Source organism: Thunnus albacares, chromosome 6, assembly GCF_914725855.1.
Source record: "Thunnus albacares chromosome 6, fThuAlb1.1, whole genome shotgun sequence".
Lineage (NCBI taxonomy): Eukaryota > Metazoa > Chordata > Actinopteri > Scombriformes > Scombridae > Thunnus > Thunnus albacares.
This window is the reverse complement of record NC_058111.1, coordinates 13,488,328-13,501,804: the sequence shown is the minus strand read 5'-3', so window position 1 is coordinate 13,501,804 and position 13,477 is coordinate 13,488,328. Positions and strand designations below refer to the sequence as shown.

The following is a 13,477-nucleotide window of genomic DNA, read 5'->3' as shown; positions in this document are numbered from 1 at the left end:
CCAACACTCATATCTCTGAGCCAAATGCAAATGTGCTGCACTCTCTTGTTCGCCTCTCAACTGTTTCGCTTGGAAAATGTCTTGAAGAAAGAAAGTGTCAGAAAAAGTATGATTAAATCAGAGAAAAGCTGTCCATGTTGAGTCAGTCTTGCTTTTAAAACAAAGAAAGTGTGAAATTCTTGATATCATAAACAAGTAGTAAGGTTTAGATTCTCAAAAAAAAAAAATCCCCCCACAACCACACATAAATAACAACCTGAGGCAAATTTATTCATATGCACTCATCCAGTAATTCATAAACAGGAATTTACTGTGGTGAATGTCTCTGTTGCTGCAATATTCAGCATTGGAGGATATCTCATTCCCTGCTCCAGCCTCTTACCTGGCTGCCCTCTTTCTGCCAGAAGATGGCGGGTGGAGGGTTTCCTGTGGTGCCGCATTGGAAGGTGATGCTCCTCCCCTGGGTAGCAATCTGGTCTCGGGGCTTTGTGGCAATCTGAGGTGGTACTGGAGAGGAAAACAAGCGCAATCACCCATTAAAAGCCTTACTTTTACATAAAAATGTGTTCAAATCCCAGCTTTTTGAGTTCTTGTGTATAATTAATACCTGCTTGCTAGCACTCATCATCGCTCTTAACAAGCAATATTTAAAAGTTGTCTCTTTAACCTCCAGAGCTTTTTGATCTATCACTTCACCTTCATCTTTAATGAGAGACATCACCTCTGTGCCCTCTGAAAAAACAAATCATCGCAGCACAAGGCAGTGCCATCCTGATAACATTTATTCAGTTATTTCAGGAAAGGCCTGGGCAGAGCTGCCAGTTTCGAGCTTGGGTCAGATCTTTGCATTAGCCACATCGTCGCATCCTCACTGACCGCTGCTTTCTACCTCAGTCTGAATAATTGGCTCACACTTCCAGCTGAATGAGAAGCTTCTCCGATCTGGATTCATCCAATCCTACAAATCTCTGCCCAGCGCATATGCTCACACATACACGACAGAGCACGCAAACACATATTTGGCTCGATACACAGTGGAACTGACTCATCTGTGTCGTGTCTTAATGTTCTCACTAAAAGCATGTTCCCAAACACAGAAGACATCTCACACTTTCATCATCATCATCAGAGTGTTTTTGATTATGTTTTTGTGAACATTTTTTTTGTAAGAGGCTGTGCACTCAGAGCACATCTGATGTGTCAGTCTCAAAAATGTATTCTTTGATTGTACTAGGTTGGTGATTCTTGAATTTTATGACTTTATAATAAGCATTGTTGTTTTCATTTTGATCTTGTCATATTTTGTATTATCTGTTTTATGTTGTAAGTCAGCAGTTAGAAGTCTAGTAGTTGTTAGTAAAGGAAATAGTTGGGGTGAACTGCCTTCTTCTCCCATGCTCATTTTGTGCTCTGTTAGTTATTTGTCTTGTTTACTTTTTTCCTAGCTAATGAAAAGGTCTGACTTGCATTATGGGAGGTGTGGGATCCAGCGATTTTAACAGTTTGATCTATACAACAGACTAAAAGTCTCTTAGCCTCTGCTGCTGATTTTGACTTTTTATTTATCTGTCTCTTATTAGTCTAACAATGGTATGGAAGTGCCCCTTTAAGAATAAAACTATTATTATTCAGTGTGTGAAAGCACATGTGTGTATCCACCCAAAACGGTCAGTAACACAACCTGAGTTCAAAAGTGTCCTTTAAAAGTTAGGACCAAGACCACCGTTTATAATTAAAAGCCTTGTAGCAGCATTTTAAACTACTGTATCTGTAAATCAGAGAAGGATTTACATGGTGTCACACTATCCTGACACTCCCCCACACACGACACAGCAGATGTTTGTTTGATAAGAGCCTTTAATCTGGTGTACATTAAGTCACTGCATCTTATTTAATGCCTGAGTGCAGCAACAGGCATGTTGTCAACATCCTCGTACCTAATGGAGGAACTTATTTACACCATTAGGCAGTGATCGTTGATTTAAAAAACATTAAGAACAGCATACAGAAAAGAGCACTTTCAAAAAACACAACACAAATACCTTTTTTTTGTTGTTTTTTAAAAAAAAGAATTAGATGGAAAGTGAACTTACAGAAGGGGCCAACTGGAATGATGATAAGGTTTGAAACATGATGGAGAGAGATGGAAAATTAATGAGATGGATGAAACACTGAGCTACAAAACAAAACCGGTGATAGCATGAAAATGACCAAAAGAAAGAAAGAAAAAAAAAAGAGGTGGAGTGAATGGAAATTGCTTGGTTTGGATTTCATTTACACTGATAAAAGCATTAGAGGATGAAGTCGTCTCAGACTATTTAAACCAAGACACAGAGTAAGAAAAAAAAAAAGGGCATGGAGAGTGAGGCTGAGAGAGGAAGGAGATAAAGAGACAGGAAGAGAGACGGAGAGAGTCATGTCTTATTAATACTGGGACTGCTCTCTGGCAGTGAGTTAAGGCACACATCTACCAAACATCTGTCAAATGGCGTAATCCATACGGTTTAGCTTAAGCTCCTGGCAGCACCGCTGGACGGGGACTCTAAGATACACTGATATAAAAAAAACACAGAGCATTGGACAGGAAATGGGAACAGGCTTTTGTATGAAGCTGTTGCCATGTGACTGTTTGCTACCTTATGCATGAACATGGCTCTAGGTATGAGCTTTTTTATGCATGCCTGTCTCTGTGTGTGTGTGTGTGTGTGTGTGTGCGCGTACACTACATTTTCAGCTCATATACAATATGCATGATGTGTTTCTTACCATGGACCTGCAACATGGCTGAGGCCTCTGTCTTGCCCACACTGTTCTCAGATGTGCATGTATACGTCCCTTCATCCTGCTCTTTGACGCGGAACAAACGGAGGCTGTTGCCATTGCGGATCTCAAACCTGGCAATGAGAAAAAGAGAGATAATGAAAGATCTAACAGACGAGGGGAAAAATGACCATGCTACTAATCTACACTAAGCAAAGAAAATCTGCCAGTGGTACAAGGTAATGTAATTTCTTTCCTTGTCAATCAACCTGTTGTGAGGATTTTATTATTTTTTTCAATCAAGTGACATTATCTTGAAACAAGTGGAACAATGTGCCTTATCTGCCTTTAGATATTGGTAGTAGTGCCAGGAAAATTCTTGAAATAGTTAAAAATCAATTAGAAACAAGTGAGATTATTTTAGTCCACTGGAGGATTTTTCACTGATTTAAGAAAAACTTCAACAGTAGATAAAATAAGAAGTTCAGATGGACTTTGCATAGCAGAATTATTTAAATAATAAATAATATTCATCTTTGTCTATGCAAGGCATATATAATGAATTTAATCAATTTAATTCACTTTATTTCATGGACTCACGCACCATAAAGGAAGACAAAGATAAAAGAAATAAAAGATAACGAGAAAAAGATGAAAGAGAGAATACTCTGTACAAGCATGAAAAACAACAGTCGCTTGGAATTTTTATCATCACAATCAATTACTTGTTCTCAAAGTGGACAAATAAACTCTTATAACAGAGTCACCATGAGTCTGCGGTGCTGTAGACCCGGTGCAGGTTTTGGCTGGATTAAGCATATGCCTACATTTATACATAAGGTTTCCTATCACTGCCTGATATGTGGGGACATTTATGATGACAAACATGACAATGACTTTACAATCTTGGAACAAAGATTAACATCCTCGTGCTGCCCTTTTTATAGCTGAACATCATACAGGGAATCCCGCACAGCCAGACTTTCACATCAGTTGAAAAATATGCCAAATTTACGTACAAATGTTAATGTTCAGCACTGTCACTGTAAATCAACTGTAAAAAGATGATTAAAAGATCTGACCTCGCTGCTAGATTTAAATGAATAGTTTGGCATTTTGGGAAATGCAATTATTCTCTTTCTTGTCGAGAGCTAGATGAGAAAATCGATACTACTCTCATATTTGTTAAATATGAGGCTGAAGACAGGGGACTGTTAGCTTATCTTAGCTTAGCGTAAAGACAGGAAACAGGGGGACAACAGTTAGCTTAGCTCTGTCCAGCGATAACAAAATCAGCCTACCAACACCTCTAAAGCTCACTAATTAACTGTTTTTTGTACAGATTAAACAAATGAAATAAAAGATGTTACTTTAACATATCTTTATGCTAAGCTAAGCTAACCAGCTGCGTGTAGCTTCATATTTACTGTACAGATATGAGAATGTGGTATCTAAGAGAATTAGTGGCACACTGTTCCTTTTAAAAGAATATCCACTTACTCAGAAAAGATACATTTCTATACATTTCACACTTAACTATCTCTTATTTCTGTTTGACATTCAATCTGATGTCAATGTCAGCACCACAATGGGTGAATTTACTCAGCAGCTGTTGTAGATCAGCAGTGCAGGGAGAAAATATGAGCAAATCACCTGCATAAAACAGACAAATTAATAATAAAACATCACTTGAGCTCAAACTATAATAATACAGCACTTTTTAACCTACAGAGTGTACACGATATACTTCTGAGAATATGAGACTGCCTTTATGCCAGTCTTATATTTTTTCAGTTTGAGAATAATATAATATTGGAAAGTGCCAAAATTGTAATTATTTAATAAGCTTAGCTAAATATACATTATATTGAGTTTAGGATGAAACTGGTCACAGAAGGATTCTGCCAACTAATGAATCCTCTTTGGTCTCTGGCATTTATGAATTTATATGAGCAGGCTGATAGAAAGACATGAATTAATGAACATTTACTGCACACATGTTTTCTGGGTCGCATGTGTTAACAATCCAATACACGACTGGTAGAGCTATATATTTCTGATTAAGTCTAATAAAATGCTGTATTATGTGCATCACCAGTCTGAGTCTCTGTCCATCACTCTCACCTCCCACGGGGAAGCTCCCCTTCCTCTCGGCGCCATCGCACAGTGGGGGCAGGATCGCCGTGGACCTCACACAGGAAGTCGACGGTCTCTTCCTCCATGACCACCTGGTTCACCGGCCTTCGTACCAACACAGGACGTTCTGCAGGAAGAGAGAAGGTGTCAGACACGTTCATCTTATGTTCCTTAATGCTGCTGCATAATTCTATGAAAAGCTGGAACTCACCGTAGACCACCAGCTCTGCAGGATCGCTGTCCCTCTCTCCAACCATATTAGTGCCTACACACACATACATGCCGGCATCACTTTTCCTGGTGTGAGAGATCATCAGTTTGCCCCCACGCACCTGAAAAACACCACGTTGACAGCAGCAAACATTAGTCTTCCCTGAGTGACACTGGATAGCTATCATCGTATCTTTTAAAAGGAAAAACTGTCCACACTTGAATACTCTTGTGCTGTTATAAGTCATTAATCTTTTTTATATTCAATCATTTCAGAAAAAGCCTTTCAACAACCACCAGAGATTGTGTCCAGGTGTTGTTTTTACACACGAGTGGAAAAAACAAAAGTGACAGCAGAATCAGAGACATTTTCCGGTCCATAGAAAACAAAGGCGTCTGCACAGAAGTATGGTCTATTGAAACTACTGTCACTGCAAATGTGCATCTCTGCCATTGGTATAATTGATTTCTTCAGAACTGAGTGTTTATAAAGTAGCCTTGAGAAAAGAAGTACAAAAACCTGAGTCTTTGTATTGATGCCTCAGATTACATTCACTGTAGTAAATGTCATTTTTTTATCAGTTCTCTAGCCAATTATCTGTTATTAGCCGTTTGTATTTCTATTTTGTATTTCTCACTATTTTGAAACTGGAGCCTGGTTTGTTCAGTGTTTCGATTGAACTTACAGAGATGCGATCATCCTTGGTGCTGACTCGGACGTTGTTGCGTTTCCAGGACACTGTGGGCTCAGGGTGACCACGTGGAGGCACGCACTCCAAGACAGCAGGCTCACCAGCAGCCACCACCACATCGCTCGGGGCCTGCCGGAAATCATCTCTCAGGACTGAGAAGAAAACACAAAGAAATCTAATTAGCTTCAGAGGCCCTGCCTGTCTGATGTATTTAAAACAAAGCCTGGAAATCAGACCCGCAGATCGGTGAGCAGCTGCACACACACGACCAGTATCATCAAAAGAAGCACCAATTTGACCGGGGAATCGTTTGTTTGAGTTGTTTTCTTTGTGTCTGTCTTCTTGGTGAAGGTTGTCTGAAAACAAGCTTATTGAGTGAAAGTGGATTATTGTGTTTGCATGTGCATGACAGCTCAAATTCCTGGCAATGCCCTTGTTAGACTGTGCGCTGTTTTAATGTTTTCCCAGGCCTGTGTCCTACTCTGCTGTCTCTCCTGTCAGAGCAGATGAATAATGCACATCTCTCAGTCCAACACGGAGTAAACAAATAACAACGCATTCATAATTTAGCTCATGTGTGAGGGAGCAAAAAAAAAGTCCTCTGCATTAATGAAAGGATTGTGTCTCTGATTCCAAACGCTATCTTTACATATCTGCAACACGGCTCTGACACAAGTAAAATCAGCACTGAACGAGTAAAAGCTTATCCTCATGTCACCCCTGAAGTTGGCACTCCCGCCACCCTGTGGATGACGACAGGATGAGAAGTTTGACACGGCGACCTTTGATATCTTATAATCCTCTGCTGTGATTGACAGATGAAAGCCTCAGTGTGAACTGTGAACTGGAGCCATCTCATGAGACCTGCCGCACAATGGAAACTCATACTCCGATGCTGACAGGCTCACATTTTCAGATGGACACTCACGGCTCCACTCCTCATTTTGGACCACATCCTCTAGCTTCAGCCTGCAGGGTTTTTTTTCTCAACCCAAGTGTGCTATTGCAGACTAATCAATGCAATCTCGTTTTTACACTTTCATGAATATTTTAGCAATCTTTCACAGACACAGTGCATATAAGAAGTGGAGGTTTTTATGTTTTATTGCTTCATAAAACTGACTGAAAGTACATTTAATGTGACGGAAATGACTTTTTAATGTCAAATTGAAAACAGACCGTGACAAAGTCATTTTAATCAATTACAGAAATAAAACACAAAATTTTGTCTTCACAATTGTTCACCTTCTTTAAATCAGAATTTAGTAGACACACCTTTTGGCAGCAATTACAGCCTTGAGTGTCTATCAGCTTTCCACATCTGGACATTGAAATTTTCCCCCATTGTTCTTTTTAAAATTGCTCAGGCTCTGACAGGCTGTACGGGGATGGTGAGTGAATAGCCAAAAATTCTCGACTGGATTGAGATCTAGACTCTGACATGGCAAGGTTTTCCTCCATGGCTCTCTCTTTATTTCTGCTGCATTCATTTTACCCTCTAGCATCCTCACAGTGTGATGCTGCCACTACCATGCGTCATGGTGGGGTTTCTATGTTCATAATGATCTGCGATGTTTACGCCAAACATGGCATTTTGTCTGATGGCTAGAAAAGCTCAATTTTGGTCTCATCAGACTAGCGAACCTTCCACCATCTGACTTCAGAGTCTCCCACGTTCCTTCTGGCAAGCTGTAGCCGAGAAGTCACAAGTTTTGAACTGAGGCTTTCTCTTTGCCGCTCTCCCATAAAGCCAGTGAAGCACCCGGGTGGCTGTTGTACACACAGTCTCTCCAGTCTGAGCCACTAAAGCTCGGTACTCCTTCAGAGTTGTCATAAGTCTCTTGGTTGCCTCCCTCACTAGTCTCCCTCTTGCACGCTCACTCTGTTTTTGAGGACGACCTGTTCTAGGCAGATTGACAGTTGTGCCATATTTTTCCATTTCTTTAAAGAGTACTCCACCGATTCAGTATTTCACTCCTATAACACTGTCAGTCTCACAATGGACAGTTTTAAAAAGGCATTAAAATTGATGCAGCAGAACTAGAGCTATCATCTTTATAATTCCATGTATTCCTCTTTCTCCTCAAAACCTGACGCCTACATTACCCACGGTGCAACTTGACTCTATTCTCTCGACTGCATAGATTTAGGTGTGGTATGCTTGGAGCAGCTAATGTAGCCTTAGATGAGGAGTGGGCTACAGAGATCAGATTTTTTTTCATTTTAAAACTTGTAGTCTTCAGCCCCTTTTGACGCTGCCTCAAGTGATGTCACATGAGGAAAATGTATCAGCTCTGGAGCCATAAAAGGCTACAACTTTTTTCACATACACAGTAGTACTCCCCAAGACCTGTTAACAGACTTTGCTGTATAAAATCAGTGGAGTTCCCCTTTAATGACTGATTTTCACTGCTCTCCAAAGGATAACTTGGACATTTTCTTGTATCTGTCCTCTGACTTGTGCTTTTCATTCACCTTTACGCTGAATTGGAGTCATTTTTGTATTCATGGAGGAGGTTTTGCTACGATACTGACCAAAAGTTGGACCTCCCAGATACAGTACAGCTGTAGTTATACTGCATTCGACTGAAACCCCTTGATTTAATTAATTGGTGATGATTGAGGTGTGTCCTATCAAAGGGGATGAATACTTGCAGACAAGTATTTTGTATTATGTTTTTTTTTTGAGTAATTTACATCACTTTGTAGAGATCTGTTTTTACTTCAACATGAACAGGTCTTTTTCTGATGATCAGGGTCAAAAAAGACAGATTTAATTGACTTAAAATCAATGTTGTAAGATAAAACATGAAAACTTCCAAGTGGGTGAATGCTTTTTTTAGGAACTGTACATGATCAATATGCTTTGCTGTCAATCTACAGTAAACATTAACCCCTCTTGCACGCTTCACAATCATCATCTGGTGTAATCTCTGTTTGTCTTTACTCATTAACAATTAGTGACATTACTGTAATCCACCTAAAATCGACTTAACTAAGCACTTAGTTCATCCTAAGCCAATTACTCTGAGTACATAACTAAATCTACGCCACATTAATTATCCAACAGTACTCCTGACAGGTCTGTGTCAACATGGCAGCTCTGGCCTTTAATGCAGCATCAATATTCAGACCCACTGGGCTCAAATAAAATCTCATTTGAAATGACTTTATCACAGCTATTTAAAGACGGAAAATCATTCCTCACTCGTTCCATGGCTGTAATTGTCTTGGGTAAATGCCTATGAATATTCCAAACCTTAGCTCGGCAGCAGACAGCTTTCCCTCTGAGGGGAACATCAGTCAATCTGAACCTCATCCGCCCTTTTCCCCAACACGCCCCGTGATACAAGACATCATTACACACTACCTGCCTTCTTAAACTGACCCTTATTGAAATTAAGTGGAAGTTTATTCTCTTTACTGAGTGGGAGAATCTTCCTTTTAATGCCATGACATTTAGGCTGGGGGATAAGTGTGAAGACTTTAAGAAAAATGAAGACTCGTTCAGAAATTCGAATTTCTCATTACACTGCAGTGATATTTGAATTGATATTCACAGTCAAACACTGTAATACATTTCGGTGGAGGTGATGAAGCAGCAATGGTGGACTGATCAGGGGTTTATACAGCATTGGACATCTGCCACGGAGAGGTATAGCATCCTAAAGATCCTCACAAAACAGGATGATTAAATAGGCTTTGCTGGAGTTATAGCAAAGCTACCGGTAAACTGTAACCCGTAAAGGCACTGACACTCCTCCCAAAGGTCTGTTCACCAAATAAGCCCGACCCTGTTCACTTGGCTGCCTGTTTCAAAATGCTTTGCAGAGCTGAAGGGCTAATTGAAAGCACTGCCTTATTTTTAGACCTCCATCTGTAAGGCCTGGTTAGACGGGCGCACAGAGACCTTTGTTTCACTGCCATGGTGACTGAAGTGAAAAAGTTATGGGCAGAGAGCTAATCCTTGAACTGCATGCACACAAACACCCATGGGTACGAACCCGCACAGACACACACGCACATGCACGCACACACCTTTAGCATTTGAAACCCCTCGAGTCCCCGGGCACAGACTTTGAGAAAGTGGGACATTTTGAGGGTTGAAACACATGCCAGAGAGCAGAATATATTCCTGACATCACTTCCCCCCAAAACACTGCGCAACATGAGCTCCAAAAATTTCTTTGAAGCTGTGTTCAAGTTAATGTGATCCTTCCTTACTCCTGACTTTAAAGCCTGCCATGCAAAACAGTGTTTCCCACGGATGTGTATATGCGATGATGATCCCACCACTAAATCTAACAATCTTATCAGAAACACAGAGACGGGCCCCCCTCCTGAGGGGCTACTGTCCCTAACTTCACTTCTCAGACATAATACGACTAGATCTGCCAAATAATCTCCTAAACCAAGCCCTTCGCTCTCCCTTCAGCCTGTCGGCACTCAGACAGGGAGCGTGGTTACTGTGGGGCAGCAGAGGTTTGACCCTGCCTCTGCAGAGACAAATCCTCATATTTCCCAAGGCACTTCCTGTAAGCTTAAATAATGGCAAAGCAGGGCTAAATGACTTTCAGTGGTTTCATCATTATTTCTGAGGGTGCTATTCTGAGAGCACACATTCATTTTAATAACTTTAATATTTCAGGGATATACAGATTAGGAGATTTAATCTCCCGAGAATATTCATCACTTGATTTTTAAGTGACATTTATCTCTACAATACAGTGTTTAGCAGAGCATAGCTCTATGACTGCAGAAAGGCCATCTGTTAGTGTTTTTGGAAAAATGAGTAGAGGGAAGAGGAGAGATTAATCATAAGAATAATTCTCACTTTGCATGTACAGGACTGATTAAAGTAAATTGTTGATGGGGCTTTTATGCTAATTGATTGTGACTTTGTCTAAAATGAAGCAGCCACAGGCCAAATTACTTAACAGTTCACAGACCATTTACATACCCTGCGTGTTCAAAGAAACATGATGGGTGAGTGTGACAGACAGGACAGAGAGGAAAAAAAGCAGAGTTTTTGCACTAAACATGAGGTGACAGTGAGTGTGGCAAGCAGACAGAGCAGACAGCGTGGGCCGGACAGATGTGTGAATGGTTACCAGGCGCTGTGTTTTCTCGGCTGACAGGTAGGAGGGTGGAGGGAGAGGTTAAAGGACAGAGGACGTGCACATTTTCAGAGCCTAAACTGACAACCCGCTGCCTCACTCCTATTGTTCTTTTATTTCAGAGAGCAGTAAACCCGTTAGGGAGGTGGTCTAATCCTATTGCCATGATACTGCCCTGTCATAGCTAATGGAGGCTTTGCCTACAGAGAAGAGAGATTGCTTTAATCCACCCATTGTCTGATTGTGTTGATGGAGGATGAGAAGGGACTCTGGGGACAATAGTCTTTATGAAAAACTCTTGGCTATAAATTCCTCCACTTTCCGAAAATGTGATGATGTTTCAATTACAAAGACTGTTGTAAACAGAAAACGCATTTTGAATCATTAGTAAGGCTTGACTGGACTCATACAAACCAACCCAGTCTCTTCAATCTGCGTACAAATAACACAACAAATTGCGTGCAGTGCATATGCCAAAATCCAATTTTACATGCAGGTGGTACTCCAATCCTTCGTTTTAACTTCTGAGGGGAGCAGATGCATCACCAGTCTCGCATCAAAATGTGTAATAGCTACATGTAATAGCTGCGTCCACATCACATGACTGTCAAGTTTCTTTCATTGCAACAAAAGCAAACAAAATGGCTGACATTCCTTTTATTCTCAGTGGAAAATACAATATCTTAAGATAGTTTTGGCATTAAAATGCATTTTGATAATGTTTCTAGTGAGAAATGTGTATTTTATTTTCAAAATATTCGTTCAGTGAATGTATATGATGTTTAGTTTGTTAGTTATTATGAAGATTTTTGCAGGCTTTCTATCGTTGCTATGGTGGTTTCTATGGACACTGCTATCTCTGAAACCACGTAGTTGCATGTTGTTTGAATCATTGTCTTTGCTTTGTGTAGTTATCTGAGCTGTTATGTTATTTGTGTTATTTTATGTAACTGTTTTAATAAAAAAAACGTACATTTTATAGCGCCTCAGGGATGAATTGAGTTTGAAATCCAGAATTTGAAGCTTTGTGATTGGCTCACCGGAGGACCCACCTGGAAGTATTTTCCTCACTGTCACCTTGTTAAGGTTTTCTTTTAACAATATCTTTAAAATTTCTCAAAACAAAAAAAATGAAAGTATCCTTGGTAACTCAACAATAAGATAGATTAATGTTAAGGCCATCAGTTTTTAATTATTTCTCCTTTTGATTCTGAGAAATAATGATGAAAACGATAGAAAGCCTGCAAAAATCTTCATAATAACTAACAAATTAAAACAAACATCATGAATGCACATTTCTCTAGAAATGTTATCAAAACACATTTTAATGCCGAAACTATCTTAAAATATTGCATTTTCCACTGAGAATAAAAGGAATGTCAGCCATTTTGTTTATTTTCGCTGCAATGAAAGAAACTTGACAGTCACATGTTTTTAATAGTGTTTGGACAAAAACGGAGGTCTATGGCACAGATTAATTCCAATATTGAAAAAGAGAATGTTAACGAAATAGCTTTAAAGTCAGTGGTAACATTAGCTGGTTAGCTAGTTAGCTGGTTAGATTATTTAACATTACAATAAATAAAGAAAGCTCACAAACATGTCACTATTTTTACTTACAGTACACTATTTAGCTCTTGCTCTTTATATATAAAAAAATCTACAAATCTCACTAATGTTAATTACTTGTGATTTATGGTTAAAGTCACTAGTGCTAAAGTCACTTTAAAGTCACTTTTTAGGGGAATTCTGAGGCAGAGTAATTTACAAATTAATTCAAGTCACACTTTTTTATGGCGTGAACTGAGATTGGTTCCTCACACTGTGGATAACACGACCACAATTTGACACATCTTTCACAGCCGGCAGCGGCACCTGCCCCCTCAAGTTGAATGGGCACAACGCTTCTGTCAGGGATGATATATATCTGTGGATAGTCTCCAGAGAAAAGAGAACGTAGAGCAGAAGAAGCGAAAGAAACAAGCTGCAACCAGAACTTTGATTCCCTCATAATCCCTCATCAGGAGTAAGAGGAACATCTGGCTCTAAAGCCTAAAGTTTTATTTTTTATTTGTCCTACTTTATTCTAATCCTGCCACACCATGTGACTGTCTCCTCACTGAGACAAGCACACATTAACATTCATGACTTCGAAATAGACACTAGTACTGTCCCATCCCCTCCTTCTTGTTTTATTTTCAAGCCAAAACAGTTTGGAGGAACGGAGGCAGGGATTTCAGTCCACTTCCACTTTCTCGTTATTCTGCTTTTTCAACAGCGAGGCAACAGCTGATCACTGGCAGCTTATAGTAAAAGAAGAGACAGAGAGAAAAAGACAGAAATAATGACTGCTGCTGACATTTTTCAGCAAAGCCATTTCCTGACTACAAGGTACTCTAAAAGGGAGCGACAGCAGCTATACCAAAAATATAACTTGTAGACCTCAGGGTGCGCAAAACACAAAACTATTTTCTCATACTTATTGAGATACAAAATCATACCAAGTGAGGTCATCCAAGACAATATATTAAGCATCTTTCACTGGTAATTAATGTGGTTAAA

The 13,477-nt window shown here is 39.8% G+C and overlaps 1 protein-coding gene across 2 annotated transcripts in view; it reads right to left on the bottom strand.

Annotated features, from left to right (window-relative positions):
• Nucleotides 1-13,477, bottom strand: part of zgc:77784 (uncharacterized protein LOC402947 homolog) — a 55,236-nt gene that overhangs the window by 28,542 nt on the left and 13,217 nt on the right. For both annotated transcript variants that reach the window (XM_044354321.1, XM_044354322.1), the window contains exons 3-7: nt 5,793-5,950; nt 5,108-5,228; nt 4,885-5,023; nt 2,767-2,894; nt 383-507 (exon numbers count right to left, since the gene is read on the bottom strand). In XM_044354321.1, the coding sequence (XP_044210256.1) occupies nt 383-507; nt 2,767-2,894; nt 4,885-5,023; nt 5,108-5,228; nt 5,793-5,950 (671 nt within the window). The remainder of the gene's footprint in view (nt 1-382; nt 508-2,766; nt 2,895-4,884; nt 5,024-5,107; nt 5,229-5,792; nt 5,951-13,477) is intronic.